General features: G+C 28.0%; 1 protein-coding gene across 29 annotated transcripts in view; it reads left to right on the top strand.

Annotated features, from left to right (window-relative positions):
- LOC119603873 (gamma-aminobutyric acid receptor subunit beta) overlaps positions 1-8,907 on the top strand; it is an 82,804-nt gene extending 73,897 nt beyond the window's left edge. For 14 of the 29 annotated variants that reach the window (XM_037956111.1, XM_037956108.1, XM_037956119.1 and 11 more), the window contains one exon: positions 7,633-8,899. In XM_037956111.1, the coding sequence (XP_037812039.1) occupies positions 7,633-8,378 (746 nt within the window). In that variant the 3' untranslated portion in view covers positions 8,379-8,899. Of the gene's footprint in view, positions 1-7,632 lie in introns of all 29 variants that reach the window. The other 15 variants (XM_037956129.1, XM_037956126.1, XM_037956134.1 and 12 more) reach the window with 14 other exon arrangements.
- Positions 8,908-20,771: the final 11,864 nt, after the last annotated feature.

The following is a 20,771-nucleotide window of genomic DNA, read 5'->3' as shown; positions in this document are numbered from 1 at the left end:
TGTAATTAAAGTTTTATAAATTACTATTCTTTGTAATTTCAATTAAAGAATTACCAATTTCCATTATTTGTCGTCACAATTAATATTCCTCAATTTCAATTACATTAATTGTAATTGGGAAAATATAATCATTACACATTTATCATTGATTACTGGAATATTTCAATTACGAATTGCTGTAATATTAATTCCATTTTAAATTACAATTACTTGTAATTACACAAAAATCGATTACAATTCCTTGTAATTATACAAAAATCAATTACGATTACTTGTTAATCAAATAATAATTATATTTAATAGTAAAATCAATTGCAATTTCTTGCAATTGTAATTGAACTGTAATCCATTGTAATTAAATGTAATTGTAATAAAATGCAGTTCAATTACATGAAAAATTACATTACTTCCAACTGAATAATTACAAATACTTCTTAAAGAAGTAATTACAACTGGAGATACTTCAATTGCAATTACAAGAAATTGTAATTCGTGAATCTTTTATTACTTTTGCAATTATTTTGAAAGTAATTTTAGCTAAAAATGTAATTGACATCCCCCAATTCCGGTAATTGAGACCTGTAATGAAATGATTACTCTAAGTGTAGCTCCTATACAAATACTAAGCATTTTGTTAAATCGATAATAGTTTTAAATTTGCAAACTTTTTCACAAAACAAAGTTTATTGTCTAAATAGTTCTTCAAAACGTTTGAAAGAATTTTTAAAAATTTTTCAAAAATTAAAACTTTATTGTTAAAGAAAACTTTATTGACATGTTGAAAGATCCAAAAAAAAAAAAAGAAAACAGCAACAACTAAACAATAATTGAAAAATTCTTCTTGGAAGCAAAGCAAAAAAAAAATGCAAGAAAAAAATGAACAAGACACAAGAAATCTCTTTTTTCGTATTTGTATGTTCTTGTTAAATATTTTTGTTACTTTGACAAAACAAAAAGCAAAAACTATCATTCGAAGAAAATAAATACAAACTCATTGTTATGTGAGAATTTCCATTGAAAAAGTGTTTCCTTAAAGTCTAAAAAAAAGTAAAACAACATCACCTCAGTCATAAGATAGTTTATACATTTAATTTAAAACTTTTAAATATTTTTAGTTTATCTTAATTTCCTGTTTAATTTTGTTTAATTTATTTAAAAAAAAAAACTAAGTTTACCACAAAAAAAAAGCAGCTACTATAAATCTAAATCCAAAAGCCAAACTAAATTCTACAATGAATTCTTCCGTTAACAGTTTAAGGTTATGACCTGTTTTTCTTCTCACAAACTTTAAACAATCTCTTTATTTTTTATAACAAAAACTAAAGAAATTTGTAAATAGTTTTAATTTAATCCATAAAAAGGAAATGAAAAACTTGCCATAACCTAAAATGATACCCTGATATCATATACGCCCAGCTTCCGGTAAAAACTACTTTATGAGTTTATCTTTCTTAAATATTTACTACTACAACTACCTGCACCTTCTATAATATTCTAATAACGCACCTATCAACGCTACTTATAAAAGGTATGTATTATTATTTGTGTTAACAATATGTAAATGGTTTTCCCAACAACTATTCACCTGATTCTGAACTTTATATCAATGATGACAAAATATAATAATAAAAATGTAATAAAACTTTTGTTATAGTATTGGGGTCATTATCTTCAAAATACTGGAATACTAATTTTCTTTTAACCCATATGCTCTAATCAATGAAGTTTGGAAATGTATTTTTTAAATATTTTATAAGCACTTATTTATAATGAAAACATGACATGGACTTAACTATTTTAGTAGCTACATTTATGGAATTTAGCTATAACTAATTAACTCAAATAAACTATAGTAGACGTATAGAAAAAAGTCTTGTTAAAAAGAACTTCTTTGTCCTATATAGTTGGCTATGCCGAATCTAATATTCCCGCCATCAAATCGTATGTCGTATTAACAAAATGAAACAAGTATGAATGTAAAGACGGGCACAACCTACCATATGATACACTACACCAGTGAGTATGTTAAAATGGGGGCTAGGGTCAAATGAGATCCGATCATTACGAAAATCGACAGTGTCATTTACTCTTCTATAAAACTAGGTTTTTTGCCGTTTTTCTTGACATACATATTTAACATAATTTTGAGCACAAAAGCCCTATTCGGGGGGTTACGGTTGTATGAGGGCTAGGCAAAATAATGGACCGATTTTAACCATTTTCAATAGGCTTCGTTCTTAGGTCAAAAGAAAAGCATGTGCAAAATTCATCAAATTATCCTGTAGCATGCGCGCAACCTTTATATGGACACATAGACAGACAGACGAACGGACGGTCATCGCTAAATCTGAAGGGGACCTTGTATGGGGAATAGGGTCAATTATAAATAGAGCCTCAAAAAATTTGGGAGATTTTGGCTCGTATAAAACTTTCTCCGAATTTCATCGCTGTGCACGTATTTGTAAAGAGGCGTTCCGAAAACCAAAGCCGATCATGTTTCGAAATAAGTCTAAAATTGGACACTGTTCGGGACCTTTCTAAAGAACCGTTTAGGACTGAACACTCTTCAATAAAGAGGTTTCCAAATGCCCTAGTTGAACCTTTAGAGGACAGCTGCTTTCTGCGAGAGCGGAGATCTGCCCAGGAGAAACCTTTGGTAACAGGGGAGATCCGTAGAACCGGGCATAGCGTAAAAGACCGCAGTATACTGGGATGAATAGTATAAAATCGTTTGAAAAGCCAAACGAGACTTCTGCAAACTTTTCTGTAAACAGGTACATAGCGTAAATGAAAATTCCTTTCCAAACTCATGTCCCACCTAAATCTATGATCGATGATAGGACAGGAGGCTAGAGGATATGGAGGGGATAATGGAACTCCTAATGTACTCTCATTTACATATTTATACCCAAACCAGTCCTTTCGACCTATAAGCTTTACGTCCTTCCTACTTAAAACTTTAGAATGGTTAGTAGATAGTATGGTCAAAAGCAGAATACCATAAGAAGACTTCAAATATAATGCTTCTGTAAAGGGAAAACCGGTGGAAACCGCGTTAAACGAAATTGTCCACTATATAGGTGAATTCTTCGAGAGCACTGGCGTTATGTATTGACATCGAAGGCGCCTTCAGTAACGTGTACACTGATACCTTATCCAATACCGTAACTGGATCAACTATATGCTAAGGGACAGATGGATAAGCTGCGAAATGTTGGATATGACTATTAGAAAAAGAGTATTTCGCGGTACACCATATTGTGTCCCCTTTACTCTGGGTTATAACGATTAATAACCTCCTAAGGACCCTAACCAAGAAATCTCTTAGATATGTCTGCTATGTAGACGATGTCGTAATACTTCTAAGGGGAACGTATCCATATTACTTGTGTAGAAGAGCTGAAGAGGCAGGCCTTAATGTTAACTCGGTGAAGACTGAAATCTGTCTTTTCACAAGAAAGACAAAAATTGATAAATATACTAATGATAGGCAGAGTTATGTCAACAAGGCACATCGGTGCTGGTCGCTATGTAGGAGAACCATAGGCATGAAAAGGGATCTAAGCCCTACTATAAGCCCTACACATTGGCTTTATAAAAGTGTAATTAGACTAATTCTAGCTTACGCTTTAATAATATGGGAGACTTTAATGGACAAAAAGGCACTGTAAACATTGCTAAATATTCCACCCATTGAAACATACATACGTAAGATATGAGGCGGCACTTACAACCGAAGTGCTAAAAACTTAATGTGAACTGACCAAATGCGGTATAGGACACTTCATCAATATATATTGAACACATTTCCCAATGTTCTATACATTGCATACCAGATATATGGAAACTTTGAAACACTAATCCCAGATAGAATGTTTTGGTCAAGTAGAGCTTTAGAGCCCGTACAGGGATGGCACTAAATTGGGATACAAAGTGGGCCATCGATTCTATATTCCCAGAAATAACGGAATGGAATGAATTGGACTAGAATAATAATACAGGTCTTAACATATTTACCTACAGCTAGAAGGTAATTAGGGCGATATTAATGATGAAGTTAAATCTAAGACCATATTGGATTGTAAAAAAGTTGTAACCGAATATTATTCCAGAGGTAAGATACATCGCCATTCGGGAGTAGTCGGCAACGAAAGAGGGAATATAATATATATTTAAGGGGAAGGGAACTCGAGGTAGTTAACCTGACGAACGCAAAACCATTTGATGCAATGAGGGCAGAACTAGAACCCCTTATTTCTCTTGGAATAATGAAACGGTGGGTAGAACCACAAAGATTCTATGGGGTAAACCTAACGGGAGCAGAACGCCTACTCAAAATGAGTAAGTCTGCGGTTAGTAGATGGTGCGTGTTCTGAGTGTTCACATAGGATTTCGGGCACAGCTATACAAAATTGGACGTGCGGATTCAGATGAATGAGAGAGGACAGTCCTTCTCTCTCAGTGCATTTGTAATTATTTCTTTGCCATTGTAATTCTTTCGCCGAAATTATATCCAAATATCTTGGGAGTGATATTTTTCCGGATATAACTTCCCTTTCCGAATATAACGTCCAGAAAACTGAGTTTCTGAACATCGGATGATAAGAACAAAAATTGTGAACATATAAAATCAAATTCAATCTTAATTTTTTCATTTATAGTGGTAAGTTTTACATTGTACAATTGCACTAATTTCATTAACGACACCTGCACGTATACGTGTTAATGATTTATTGATATTACAAATATTAAGTATCCGCCTAATTTAGAGAAGTACTTGAACACTTAAAAAATTAAATTTTTAAGAGTTCACTGCGATTTTGATCAAGTTTTTTTTTATTTTTAACAATAATTAATAAAATCTCGATTTATCGTTGAAATCAATTTCGGATGAATATTCTAAACAAATAGACAGACTTAACTTAAACGACATCAAGCTTGATTGAATAGATCTAATGTAAGCGCATTTCCAAACTTCAGAGGCAAGTTATTATGGGTTAGTTTTATCTTAATATCGTATAAATCACGTTAAACAACAGATTCCAGTATTCTGAATAAAATTTACATAAAATAAAGTTTCAATAGTCAATATATTATATTATGACTCGAAGGGATTCTGGTTAAGAGTGTTGACATACTCAACTTAAAAAGTAAGTAGTAACTACATACATATGTATGTGATATGATATTGTTTATGGATCCCAGTGTTTATTTAAACATGATATTTTAATCAGCGCTTTTTCTGTGGTAAAGGATTTCTAACACAATACTTAAAATAATTAATTTTTCAAATATTTTATTTACATTAGAAATACTGATCTAAAAACTATTACATTTATTATAACAAAAAATTAAATAATAATACATCAATAACATAAATATCCCTCATATGAGATTTAAACATTTTTTTATACTTTTGAACTCTTGACAATGGAAATAAGTGCTTGTGCGATGAGTTTGTATTAAAAATGCACACACAGCAATAACAATTTTCTTAAAATGATAGAATAAAGAAAACAACAAATAAATAAATAAAAACTAAAAAAAAAGAATATATTTTTATACATTTTAAACAAAAACTCCTGCTTGCAAAAAAAGAAAATCCAAACGATGGAGGGAAAACATGTTCAATATTTTTAATTAAAATCAGATTTCCACCTCTTATTTTTTTTTTTTTTGTTCTTTACTGCCACCATCACCAACCAACCAATGTTTATTAAATAAAAAAACCCTCTCTCTCTCACACACACACTCAATCTCTATTGAATTCATTTCCTCTTTATAATTTCTTTTGTTTGTATTTCAGTAGAATTTTCAAACTAACAATAAGTAGATTTTTTTTGTTGTTGTTATTATTGTTATTCAACTACCACATCGTGCATTCATTTCTTCATTCATTCACTTTTTCACTCGTTCATTCATTAATTCTTGGTTTTTTTGTTGTATATCTCATATACATTCTCTCACTTCGTATTTATGTTTGTGTATTGTAAACAATTGTGTATTTTTTTTCCTCTCAATAAGATTTTTCTTTTGCATTTTCATATCCACCAAATGCTTTTTATTTTGTTTTCTGTAAATAAATTTATGCTTAGCAGAAACCATACATCAAAGCTTTTTCTTTATTTCAAACACAAACTTGAATATTGCGAAAAACAAAACATCAAAAAAACTTAATACTGTTAAGTAATTGTAAATATTATTTATATTATTATTATTTTTGTTTTTTAGTTCTTAAACAAAAAAAACTTTTCATTTAGAAGTGACAAGAAATCTTATTAGTTTTTAAACTTCTTTAGTATTTTGTTAAAAATTTACTTTTGTTGCCGGAAAAGTTAAAAATTTAAAAAAACACAGAATATTTTTCAAATGACAAATTTGGAAAGTTATTTAAAAAAATATTAAAAATTGGTTTTAAAATGAGGGATTTGTTAGCTTTAAAGAAGTACTAATGGAAATAATATTGAAAATTATTTCATAAGATTGAAAATTTCTATGAAAACTTCAAATCAAAATGAGAAACAATGATTTTAGATCATTGAAAATATATCGATTTTTGTGAAAATTCAAAATTTGTTTTAAAATTCAAAATTTTTTTTGAAAATTCAAAATTTTTTTGTGAAAATTCAAAATTTTTGTGAAAATTCAAAATTTTTGTAAAAATTCAATTTTTTTTTTGTGAAAATTTAGAATTTTTTTGTAAAAATTCAAATTTTTGGAAAATTCAAAATTTTTGGAAAATTAAAAATTTTTTGGAAAATTCAAAATTTTTGGAATATTCAAAATTTTTTGGAAAATTAAAAATTTTTGTTAAAAGTTCGAGTTTTTATAAAAATTGAAAAGTTTCGATTTTCTATAAATGTTTGAAAATTGTATAAACATTTGATTTATTTTTTGAAATTTTTAAGAAATTTTCGGATTTTTTTCTAAATTTCGAATTTAATGAAATTTGTTTTTTATAAATAAGTTTAGAGCCTTAATTAGGTAAATAACCTTCCACTTCTAAACATTTTGACAATTGAAATTTAAATTATTAATGAAAAAAAGTTTCAAATCTCTCCTACAAGTGTTTTTTTTTTTAAATTTTCTTAATTTTCACAACATCATTATTTTGCATTCGTTTAATTTCGCTACTAAATAGAAAAATCAACAAAAATGAATCAAATTATGTGATTTTATTATTTTTATTTTCTTGTTCATTTTTTGTCTTTCCACATACAAATTCTGTTTACCAAAAATAATACCAAAACAAAAATCCGTTGGCTTTACCCGCAAACTCTTCACAAATTTAATCATAAACCAAATCTGAAAAATCACACTTAATCACCAATTGGAATAACAACTGTTGCAAAATACCAAAAAAAAAACAAAATTCAAAATTTATGCTCTAAATATCCCCAACACTCACTGATTGGAAATTTAATGGAAATTTGCTGTGCCTTACCTTATATCCTAATTTTTGTTTAACAAAAAAAAAACAACCAAAATTTAATTAAATGAAACATAAAAAACAAAAACAAAAATCGTATGCAATAAACAAAATTACAAATCACAAATTTAAAAACCAAAAAAAATTAAAATTCAAATTGAAAATCAAACATGAAATTGATTGATTTGACTTGATCTGATTAGAATATGCCACCGTCGGCTATATGGCAAAACGAATTCAAATGCGAAAACAAAGATTTATGACGATTCAGAAGATGGCTGAGCAAAAAAAGCAACAACAACTTGATGGGGTGCAACAGCCCCCCAATCCCAATCCGAATACGGGGGTGGATCATGGTGGACATGGGCATGGTCATGGCCATCACAGCCATGGTCATCCTCATGTACCCAAACAAACAGTGAGTAACCGCCCAATTGGCTTTCAAAATATCCAACAAAATGTTGGTGCGCGCGGTTGCTCGATAGTGGGACCCTTGTTCCAGGAGGTGAGATTCAAAGTGCACGATCCCAAGGCCCATTCCAAGGGAGGAACGCTAGAGAATACGGTTAATGGTGGACGAGGAGGACCGCCAGTAGGACCCCATGGCCCCGGACCCCAGGGTGGTGGCGGTGGAGGAGGCCCACCAGGCGGTGGTGGTGGAGGAGGCGGAGGAGGAGCACCGCCCGAAGGTGGTGATGCTGAGGCTGCCGTACCAGCACACTTATTACACCCGGGCAAGGTAAAAAAAGTAATTTTATGTCTACACTTTCTTACCCCCTTAACAATAGAGACTAATGTTAATTTTTCTCTCTTTTTGTATATTTATCTTTACGTTACCATTTCAATTCCAAACTCCCAAAAAAAAAAAAACATTCCCACACACGCCATCCATTTATTTGTGAACGTTTATTATTTGTTTTCCTATAAAAAAAATCTAGGACATAAATAAGCTGTTGGGTATAACGCCCTCCGATATTGATAAATATTCGCGCATAGTATTTCCGGTGTGTTTTGTATGTTTCAATCTTATGTACTGGATTATTTATCTACATGTCAGCGATGTGGTAGCCGATGATTTGGTCTTATTGGGTGAAGAGTAAGGAGTTTAATAAACACATCAGAACAACAAGAAACTTCAGCAAAAACAACAAGCAAGAAGCAGCTCATTTAAATCAGTTACTACTACATCAACCGAAAAACATACTGACACACACACACACCGAGACACAGTCATTTGCTCTTTTTATAAAAGCAAAACGAAGGAAACGGATATACACAAACACAAGCATTAGTTGTAGTTAAATGAAATTTAATACATATTAAATATAATTTTAGACAAAATTAAATTAATTATAATTTATTATTTAAATATAAACAAACAAAAAAACAAGAAAGGAAAAAATTAAAAAATATATAAAAAACAAACAAAAAACACTTGTTAATTACCAGAGTTAAAACAAACAAAAAGAAATTAAGAAAACAAACAACAAACAAATCAAAATTATTTACTGACAATGTAAAACATTTTTATAACTAAGTCAAAAACAAAAACAAAGAAAATAAACACATACACAACCATACACACACACATAGACAGCAGAAGGCAAAAACATAATTAAAGACTTAAAAAAAGAAACAAATAATTAAAAATAATAATTAATGTAAAAAAGCAAAAGACATCCACAAACACTCTTAAAGAAAGCAGAACCCGATGCTATTTTAGACTCTTTTTTAAATTAATATCAGGCTTCCTTAATTACAAGAAAAAAACTAAAAAAATAAAACAATTTTAAATAATGTAAACATTAAATAACAACAACATTACTAACATTTAGTCACTCTCACTTAAAACCAATTATAAAAAATTACACCTCTTACTCTAATGGGAAACAAAATAAAAGAGAATCCACGTTATATTCCCCTTTTTATCAACAACAAATAATTGCACCTTAATATTTGGCACTTTGTACTCTACTACCAAAAAAAACACTTAGTTATGTTCTAATTTATACATACTATCTCTCTCGCTCTCTTATACACATACTTACATATACAAACATATATAGAACACAATATATCGTCTTCCTTGAAATATTTAAATAGAGAAACAAAGTAATGACAACATCCTTAATGATTTACTACTCTCTTTCTCTCTCTATCCTTATATATTATTGTTTCTCTGTTTAATTTTAAAATACAAATACTTTGTATTAGAATATAAATCCTAAACAAAATGTCAATTAATTTATAGTCCAATTAATCTTTGAACTTTGTTTTATTATTAATTTGAAATTTATAAGAAATCGTTAAAGCAATAGAACGAAAAAATCTTTTCAGAATTTTTCCTATTTGGTTACTGTTCTCTTTAATGATCTTTTAGTAAGATCCTTTATGAACAACAAATATAATTTAATTCAGAAATTTCGATTCAAAGATCAATCTTTTGCTAAAAACTCTCCGTACTAAAGGCTTCATTTGATTGCGGCTCTCTTCCTTCCTCCCTCTTTCTTCAAGATTTTCTTCAAGACAGTTTATTAACTAGCAATCTATTGACTAGTCCCTAGACTAGTTAACAGACTAGTCCGTTGACTGGTACATAGTTTAGGCACTAGATTAATTATTAAATTAGTCCATAGACTAGTCTAAGTCTACAGACTAACTAAACTAGTACATTGAGTTGTATTTAGACTAGTCCAAAACCAGTCCATTGACTAAGAAAAAGTCTAATGTAGTAGTCTATAGACTACCACATTCACTAGTCCATAGACAAAACCATTGTTCGTACATTAAACCAATGACTATTTAAAAGACAACTACGTAGACTAGTCGCAAGACATCTTCATAGTTTATATACTAGTCGTTAGACAAGTTCCTAATCCATAGACTATTTAATAAACTAATCCATTGGCTGTAGGTAATCCATAGGTACATAGACTATTTCATAGATTAATCTATAGACTAGTCCAAAGAATAATATATAAAGTAGTCCCTAGACTAGTCGATAGACAAACCCATGGGGTAGTCTATATGCATGTCTATAGAGTCACCCATAGTATAGTCCATAGACTATTTAATAAACTAATCCAATGACTATATCTAGTTCATAGATAAATCTATTGACTAGTCTAAAGAATTGTCCACCGAGATATCCATAGGGTAGTCCGTAGACTAGTCAACAGACTTGGATAATCCATTGACTAATCCATAGGATAGTCCATGAATAGACTAATCCCTTTACTATTAAATATACAATAAACTAATACATTGAGTTGTAAATAGACAGACTAATATGTTGACTAAGAAAAAGTCACTAGGCTAGTTAATAGACTAGTACATTTCCTGGTCTATGGACTAGTCCATTGATTAAGATCTTAGATTAAACCATTGACTATTTGAATGACAACTTAGCAGACTAGTCGCAAGACAACTCCATAGTCTAGTCAATAGACAAGTTTATAAACTAGTCGATATACAAGTCTGTAGAGTCGCCCAAGGGATAGTCTATAGACTAATCTATTGACTGTAGCAATTCTATAGGACCATATGCTAGCTCATAGATTAATCTATAGACTAGTCCAAAGAGTAGTCCATAGAAAGGTTCACATACTAGTCGATGGACAAACCCATGGGGTAGCCTATAAGCAAGTCTATACAGTCGTCAATGAGATAGTCCATAGACTATAGTAATAAAGTGAACCATTAACTATACCAAGTCCATAAATCCGTAACTGTTCATAGATTAATCTATAAACTAGTCCAAAGAGCAGCAGAGTAGTTCATGAATAGTCGATAGACATACCCATAGAGATATCCATGGGGTAGTCCATAGACGATAGACTTGCACAATTCATTGACTGATCTATAGATTAGTCCATAGACTAATTCATAGACTAATAACTTTACTATTCCATATACAAGTCATAAACTAGACTATAGATCAATAAATATACTAGATCATAGACAAGTCCATAGACTTGTCGGTTCCCGTTGACAGACCAGTTCCATTGAATTCTTGGCAAATTAATCCAGTCAATTGACTAGTTAACAGTTTAACCAATTGACCTCGCAGTCAACTAGTCCATTTGTTAGTCAGTTGACTAGTTAATAGTCTAGTTTATGGACAATTCTATTTATCTATAAACTAATCCATCGACTTCTTGTAAAAAATTTTAATTACTTCTAATAAACGAAGTTTCATTCGGAAATTTTCATGATCTTATACAATGCAATTATTCGCCATTCACTCTCTCATTCTTCATTCAACCCCCAATTACGAACTGAATTACATGATTCGCCATACAAAATGTACATATTGTAATTCAGTCCTGTGAGGGATCCTGTCGCGATAGAGAATAAATTGATCTCTTAACTAGAACTGAACAGTAAAGAATCCCTCGGGCTTGTAGAGTTCATAAGAGAGAGTAATCTGTAGTAATTAATAGTTTTTATTAAATTTCCAGTATTTAAGGAAAATTTATAAAAATTTAATTTTATACCGTTTAAATAAACTTTTTCAAAATATTAAACAAACAGAAGTTTCGTAACACTTTACACTATTTTCATAATACTCTTCACAAAATGCACTTTTTGTATTTGTAACTTTTCATTAATGGAATAGCGCCTTTAATAAAACAACTAGTGAAAACAAATCAAACAAAATAACTCATTTTAGTTACCATTTATATGTAATTTATTTAATTTTTTGTTTTTTTCTTTAAATTAAGCGCTTCCATAATAAATTGCCAAATTTATATTTTAGGCATTTGAACTTTAAAAACCATAAAACCAAAAGAAAAAAACTCTAAATAAAATGTAAAGAAAAAACTAATAAAAGACATGAAGCTAGTAAAGACAGACACTATGAAAGAGTAAAATTTTAGAGAAAAAACAAATAAAAACTTAATTTAAGTAAAAAGTATTCAAATTTTTTTTTAAAAACATAAATTACTCTAACTAATGAATACTAAAACAGCATCGGGTTTCCAAAACAAAAACAACCACTACAGCAATTTAGTAAAGAAAAAAAAAGTTATTTGAAAAATTTCATTTATTTTTGCACTTGAACAAAAAAACATATTTTTTTGCACATAAAAAAAATTATTTTTTTATTTCTTAAAAAACACCTAAAACCAAAGAAAAAAAAACAAATTTAAAAAAGTAACAAAAAAAATCTATTAAATAAATTTTTAAGCACACGTTGTTTATGATTTTTTTAAGAATGAAAGAGAAAAATAAAAAAAAACGAAATTTTAGGTAATACTTAAAAAAAGTTTAAAAAATTAACCAAAAAAAAAACAAATATATAAAATTAAGTGAAAAAATATACTGCCTAAATAAAAATAATTATTAAAAAAAAATAAAATTAAAAAAATGAAACGTACTTGAAATATTAAAATAATAAAAGAAAAATTGTAAATATAATTATTAAATAATAAAACAAAAGTAAAGAAAACAAAATGTACAGAATGAGTTAAAATTTAGTTAAATACTTAAGTGTAAATATTAAATTTAAAACAAAAATAGTAAAAACAAAAAAATAAATCAAACAGTTGTATGTAAAATTACATTTATACAGAACAGATTTATATGTTTGTATATGTTTTAATTATAAATTAATTACATTATAAAATAAAAATAATAACTAAAGAAGAAAAATACAAACAAAAATAAATGAATAAAATAAAGCAAAGTGAAAGTAGGAATAAAACTTCGCAATCATACTAAAAAAGAAAATAAAATTTAAACAAAAAAAAATGAAATATTTAACGCAAAGACAAACTATTTTTTAATTTAGTTTGTTTCGTACTAAATAATTACTACTATTATGATTACAACAACAAGAACAACAACTACAATTAAAAAATAAATAAAATAAACTACTAATATTATTTAACGTACGTATTTATATGAAAACCATCCCCTCATCCACTACTTTCCAAATTGACATACAGTTAATCATTTTCATCTTCATTCCGAATGAAAGTTTACAATTTCGGTTATTTCTGGATATAATTATTGCAACTCTACTTCCTTTAGTAACAAAAATGTTGCCCTTTTGCTCTCTAATTACATTTTTCTAAAGCTTTTCCTAAAAATATCTAAACTATGTTTCTTTTAATCTTTTGTAATTTAAAAGCTTTTTATTGTTTAAACAGACAAATTAATTGTTCAGGGCTATTTTTTGCATTTTTTATAAAAAAGCTTTTATGCAAAAGCTTTTTAATCTAAAAGCTGTTTTAGTCATTTAAACAGACACAATGATATTTTTAGAACTATTTCAGATTTAACCTATTCTATTTTACGTTTTTTAAAAGTTTAACACAAAATTCTGAAAGCTTTTGAAAAGCCAACTTCATGAACTTTCTCTCAGGTTAATAAAATCAACTTTGTAAGGTTAGGTTCGATGGATCACTAACACGTTAATGATAAAAATCGAAGAACATTATAAGAAGTTTAATAGCCTTTGAAAGCTTAACTAGAATTATTTGTAAATTATTAATGGGTAATAAAGGGATCTAATAGAAACTTGTCTTGATTTTAATGATTCTAATACAGCTTTTAGGATAGGTAAGGTTTCATACAAAGATCAATTCCAATTTAACGAATAAAATTGTAAAAATTTAACTAGAAACAGTCCAGATTATAAACTAAAAATTTACCAAGTCTGTATTATTGGAATTTGAAACTTTTTTTGAAAAGCTTGATTAAAGCTTTAAGGAATCCAAATTCGTTAATTAAAATAATCCAAGGTCTCATGTTAACAAACAATAACTAAGATTTGTTAAATTTTTATTAAACTTAAAAACCCTTTAAAATACTTTTAAAAACCCTTTAAAATACTTTTAGAAAGCCTTTGTAAAGCTTTTGCTATTTCACGTTCTTTAAAAGTGAGTAAAAATTCTGAAAGCTTTTAAAAAGCCAACTGCGTTAACTTTCACTCAGTTTAATAACCAATTTTATTAGGTTGGGTTCGATGGATCACTTACACGTTAATGATTAAATTCAAAGAATAATAAGAGTCTTTAAGACTCTAATACAGCTTTTGGGTTAGGTAAGGTTTCATACATAGAGCACTTGCAATCTAGCGAATAACTTGAAACAGTCCAGATCATAAATTAAATATTTGCCAAGTCTGCATTATTAGAACTTTAAACATTTAAACTTTTATTGAAAAGCTTTAAGGAACCTACATTCGCAAATTAAAATATTTCTTGGTCTGAAGTAAACAAACAATAACTTAGATTTGTTAAATTTGTATTGTACTGAAAAGTCCTCTGAAATACTTTTAAAAAACTTTCTGTAAAGCTTTTCGTGTTAATGAGTAAAAAAAATGATTTCTTTAAATCATGTAAAACTAACTGAATTGAATAGATCAATTAGAGACTTGTTTTTCAATCAGTCTAGAGATCTTGATATGTGTTCTAGTAGAAAAAGTCAAATAGAAAATAGAATCCTGAATCATTTCTGTACAAGCAATTCGATTAATGGCGGCAAGTACCTGAAATTATGGGAACATAAAAGCTGACGTCTCGGGAACATAAAAGATGAACTAGATCAGGGAGAAAACAATACTGTTTGCCTACATTTTCTAGTAACCAATACGATCTGCTTTGTCTTTGAGCTGAGATTTAACAATAATATCAACGCTCGTATTGAGCTTTTAAACTAGAAAGGAAACCGATCTTATCTTAAACAGCTAATTTAAAAAAAAAAAGTAATATGATTCGTGATACATAGTTCAATCTTCTCTTCACAGAACCTAAAAAGATAAAAAGTTTCGGTTTTGCTGACAATTTCAAAGTTTCCTTCTGTTACTTAAAATGCAATAATTTTTAAATATATTTTTATTATTTTTATTATATTTATTAAACAAACAATTGAGCAGTTCCTTTGTCTAGCGCTTCAATATTTATATTTAGACATTCCTTAACTTATTTTAAATTCGTTGTTTTTTTATTAAAAAAAAAGGATTTCCTTTCATATGTCCAAAATCAGGCGCCATAACCTTTATAAATTGAACCCGATAAAGCGATAAAAATAACAACATCTTGAACTTTTGAACTCCAAAAAACTTCATCCACACATAATATTAACTCTCTCTCACACATTCTTACATATTCACAAACTCTCACACAGATATATACTTTTCTAGCAAGTAGGAAGAAAATTTTAAGAAAATATTTTTAAAAATATTATAAAAAAAAATTAATACTTAAAGCAAAATTATGTATATTTACTTTCAAAATACAAAATTAATGTTTTTAAATTTTACTACAAAAAACAGATCTAAACAAATTTCAATTGAAAACATTTAAAGAAAATTTGAGGTCATATTCTAAATAATTTAATCTTTAAATGTAAGTTTGTCAATTTTCCATAAATGTTTTCAAGGGAAATTTCAAACAAATTTAATACAAAAGAAAAAATAACAAAGACCAGACAATTAAATTTAAAATTGCGAACAAAAAAACAATTATATGTTTTTTATATAAAAACACTGATTAAAAGTTATGTTTAAAAAAATTTAAAATAAAAAAATGCTCTATAAACTATATAAAAAACAAAAAATGATGAAAACTTAACCATAAGAAATACTTACAATATTAAAACTTTACTAAAAAAAACCAACATGAGAAATTACTTTATCAAAGTGTCTAAACACAATGAAGGAAATATGGAAAACAAAAACTAAAAATATTTAAATAAAAAAACCAAAAAAATAAAAACAAACTTTAGGAAAATTTAAAAAAAAAAATGGAAAAGCAATATCTTTTACTACTAAACGATTTTATACTATCTCAAAAACAAATATAAAAGAAAATGATGAAATAAAAATATTATAAACTTCTAACAGGAAACACTAAAATAATAAACACAACCAATTTTATGGAAAAAAGTAAAATAAACAGGATTTGAAATTGTCTATTTCCAACTTCCCATTTGAGTTTTTCTATAACCTTAAAACAACGCTCAAATACTTTCATACTTTGTTTCTCTCTCTCTATCTCTCTCTTGCCAACAGCAACAAAAATATAATTATATGAATTCCCAGCTAGATTGAGGTTATTTTTGTGTTTTTACTCATTTTCTACTTGATTTCACTTTTAATACTTTAAATATTTCACACATTTATAGTTACAGTTCAAGTGGCTACTTCACTTATCCCTGGTAATGTAACGAGTAAATAGTTAGATTTTTGAAAATTTAAGAAGATATAAAAAACAGGTTAAAGACCCTTTGTAAGTTCCATATGAAACAAAAAACCATTCCCTTATTTCCTAGGGAACCAATCAACACTTCTGTGGCTACTTTACTTATCCCTGGTAATGTAACGAGTAAATTGCTAAATTTTTGAAAATTTAAGAAGATATAAGAAACAGGTTAAAAAGTTTGAAAGTTACATATGAAGCAAAAAACCATTCCCTCATTTCCTAGGGAACCAATCAACACTTCTGTGACTATTTTACTAATCCCTGGTAATGTAACGAGTATATTGCTAAATTTTTGAAAATTTAAGAAGATATAAGAAACAGGTTAAAGACGCTTTGAAAGTTCCATATGAAACAAAAAACCATTCCCTTATTCCCTAGAGAACCAAGCAACACTTCTGAAAAATTTGAAAGTTTTAAACTTTCTATAAATAGAGAAAAGTACCAATTATCTTCAAAAAAGTAACAATTATCTTAAAAAAAAACTTTCAAAATATTTCATTTTTTTTAAGGAAAAGATCTAAAAATTCTGTTATTCTATGCTTTTTTCAAAACTATATTTTAAAACCCCTAAAACAACAACAAACACAATAACCAAACCGTAACTGTAGTTGTAAACCCCCAAAAAGAACTCATATTATTTAAATGCAATTAAAAGTTAAATGTTTAAAACCAAAAAATAAAAACAATTAAATGAATAAAACCTAAAACCAACTAACAAAAAAAAAAATAAAACAAAACAAGTGATACATAAAATAAATAAATAAAAATTAAAAGAAATAATAACAACTGTTAGCCACAAGAAAACAAAATGAATTCTAAAAAATAAAATTCCATTGAAATATAAACGAAAAGTAGTAAAAGAAAAAAAATTTAACAGAAAAAATATTTAAAAAAAATATATATATAAACCAAGTGCTCAACGGTTTCGGAGCGTATTTCTAGCATACCTACTTCAAAGATAAACAAGAAATGAAAGCTTTTATTTTATTGTCTTTTTTTTTTTTGTAACAATAGCAAAATTTTATTTTTGAGTTTTATTAAAAACAAAAATATTAAATATGAAACAAATATTTTGAACAAATTTTAAATAAATACGGATTTTTTACTTACAAAAATAAAACAAGAAACAATTTTGGAGTCCTTTAAAAACAAACAACAAAATTAAAACTCAAAAAATTTAGGATTTTTATTGAAAATAAATATTTAAATAAGCTCCAAAACGATGCCCCCTAAAAACAAATAATAAAAGAAGTTATTAAAAAACTAAAAGAAACATTTAGTAACTTAAGCATAAAACAATATTTTATAATAACAAGCAAAAAATTGTACATAAATAATAATAATAATAACCATATAATAAAAAAAACAGTTAAGACAATTATTGAACCACGTATAATTTAAGTGTTAAGTAAATTTAGTCAAATACTATAACAAGTAAAAGTATAAAAATAAAACATTTCTAAACGAATAAATGCAGAAAAACTCACTCAAATAAAAATAAATAATAAAAAAAAAATTATTAATAAAACCGCACGAAACATTTTAGTATGAAAATAAAATCAAGAAAATTTAATCAAATAAAACTACACAAATTCAAATGCTCCAATTTAAATAAAAAATAGTTATGCGTACATTTGAAAAAAACATAATTTCAAAACTCCGTTTTTATAAAACAAAAATCATTTTTATTGATTTAAAAAACAAATAGATTTACAGCACTATGATGAGATGCTTTCAGTTCTAGTTCAGTTTTAGTTCAGTTCTAGTTCAGTTCTAGTTCAGTTCTAGTTCAGTTCTAGTTCAGTCCTAGTTCAGTTCTAGTTCAGTTCTAGTTCAGTTCTAGTTCAGTTCTAGTTCAGTTCTAGTTCAGTTCTAGTTCAGTTCTAGTTCAGTTCTAGTTCAGTTCTAGTTCAGTTCTAGTTCAGTTCTAGTTCAGTTCTAGTTCAGTTCTAGTTCAGTTCTAGTTCAGTTCTCAGTTCTAGTTCAGTTCTAGTCAGTTCTAGTTCAGTTCTAGTTCAGTTCTAGTTCAGTTCTAGTTCAGTTCTAGTTCAGTTCTAGTTCAGTTCTAGTTCAGTTCTAGTTCAGTTCTAGTTCAGTTCTAGTTCAGTTCTAGTTCAGTTCTAGTTCAGTTCTAGTTCAGTTCAGTTCTAGTTCAGTTCTAGTTCAGTTCTAGTTCAGTTCTAGTTCAGTTCTAGTTCAGTTCTAGTTCAGTTCTAGTTCAGTTCTAGTTCAGTTCTAGTTCAGTTCTAGTTCAGTTCTAGTTCAGTTCTAGTTCAGTTCTAGTTCAGTTCTAGTTCAGTTCTAGTTCAGTTCTAGTTCTAGTTCAGTTCTAGTTCAGTTCTAGTTCAGTTCTAGTTCAGTTCTAGTTCAGTTCTAGTTCAGTTCTAGTTCAGTTCTAGTTCAGTTCTAGTTCAGTTCTAGTTCAGTTCTAGTTCCAGTTCTAGTTCAGTTCTAGTTCAGTTCTAGTTCAGTTCTAGTTCAGTTCTAGTTCAGTTCTAGTTCAGTTCTAGTTCAGTTCTAGTTCAGTTCTAGTTCAGTTCTAGTTCAGTTCTAGTTCAGTTCTAGTTCAGTTCTAGTTCAGTTCTAGTTCAGTTCTAGTTCAGTTCTAGTTCAGTTCTAGTTCAGTTCTAGTTCAGTTCTAGTTCAGTTCTAGTTCAGTTCTAGTTCAGTTCTAGTTCAGTTCTAGTTCAGTTCTAGTTCAGTTCTAGTTCAGTTCTAGTTCAGTTCTAGTTCAGTTCTAGTTCAGTTCTAGTTCAGTTCTAGTTCAGTTCTAGTTCAGTTCTAGTTCAGTTCTAGTTCAGTTCTAGTTCAGTTCTAGTTCAGTTCTAGTTCAGTTCTAGTTCAGTTCTAGTTCAGTTCTAGTTCAGTTCTAGTTCAGTTCAATTCTAGTTCAGTTCTAGTTCAGTTCTAGTTCAGTTCTAGTTCAGTTCTAGTTCAGTTCTAGTTCAGTTCTAGTTCAGTTCTTGTTTAGTTTATTTAAATTTAATCATTTCCCTTTTTCCTTGCATAGTGTTCCACACTAAAACAAAAAATCTAAATAATAAAAACAAAGCATTTTTTTATAAAATAAAGCAAAGAAAAATAAACTTATGGTTGTATGTTATAAATAATATTTTATTAAAACATTATACTTTTGTTAGAACTTAAAAATGTAAAGAAAGTTTTAAATAAAATCAATCGTGTTAATTTCGTTTGACATATTTAAGTTTCAGAAAAATTTGTTACCAATTTCTATTTGTATTCATTTAAGTATTGTTATAAATACACATTTATTTATAAAGTAAATAAATTTTAAATTTATCTAAATAAGTAATAAAATATGTACTACAGAAAAATGTATTAAAATTTTTAAAGTTGTTTTTATTTGAAGTGAGATGAGAAAAGGCATTCCTGGTGTTAGAGCAAAACTATTGGACTACAGTTTTTTAAGTTTTTAAAAATATAAATTTGTAAAAGTTATAAATAACACCACGTATGAGTTATGTTTATTTTTTATTAAAATGTAGTTTTGTAATAATCGTATGCAATACGTGTACCAACACTGCGTATGAGTTACAAATGTATGAAAATTTTACAAATGATAAGCATACGCTATGTGTTACCTGAAGAGTAAAAATATACGCAACCAAAACAACACACATCAAAATAAGGGGACACACTAGTTGAAAGAAATTAAGTTTGTTAATTTTCAATATGTTTGCTGAGAGTTTTCCAGAGCTCGTTTAGAATTTATGTACAATATTTATAAAAAATGTTCTGTGACGTTTTTTCTTCAGTCTTTCATAGAGAAAATAACATTTTCCCAAAGAAAAACAAATGTTTGTTTTAAATTTTAGAAATGTTAATATTTAACTTTTTCCTTGATGTATTTCATTTTTTACTATTTATTATTCGGAATATTTTTTTTATATTTTTTATTTATCCGTCCATAAATAAACAAAAGAAAATCTCATAAAAGTTCCTAACTTAAACATTAATTACGCAAACAAAAAGGTACAATAATTGGTTTTTTATTAAACATTGTTATAGCAAAATAACGCCAGGAATGCCTAGATATATTTTAAACTTTTTAAGTTTAAATAAATTTTATTAAATAACCACAAAACACACTTTTAAATAAACTTTCCCCA

This window comes from Lucilia sericata, unplaced genomic scaffold, assembly GCF_015586225.1.
Source record: "Lucilia sericata isolate MDLA Ls3-8-SP2 unplaced genomic scaffold, ASM1558622v1 Contig000344F_arrow, whole genome shotgun sequence".
Lineage (NCBI taxonomy): Eukaryota > Metazoa > Arthropoda > Insecta > Diptera > Calliphoridae > Lucilia > Lucilia sericata.
This window is presented reverse-complemented; position numbering and strand designations above follow the sequence as displayed.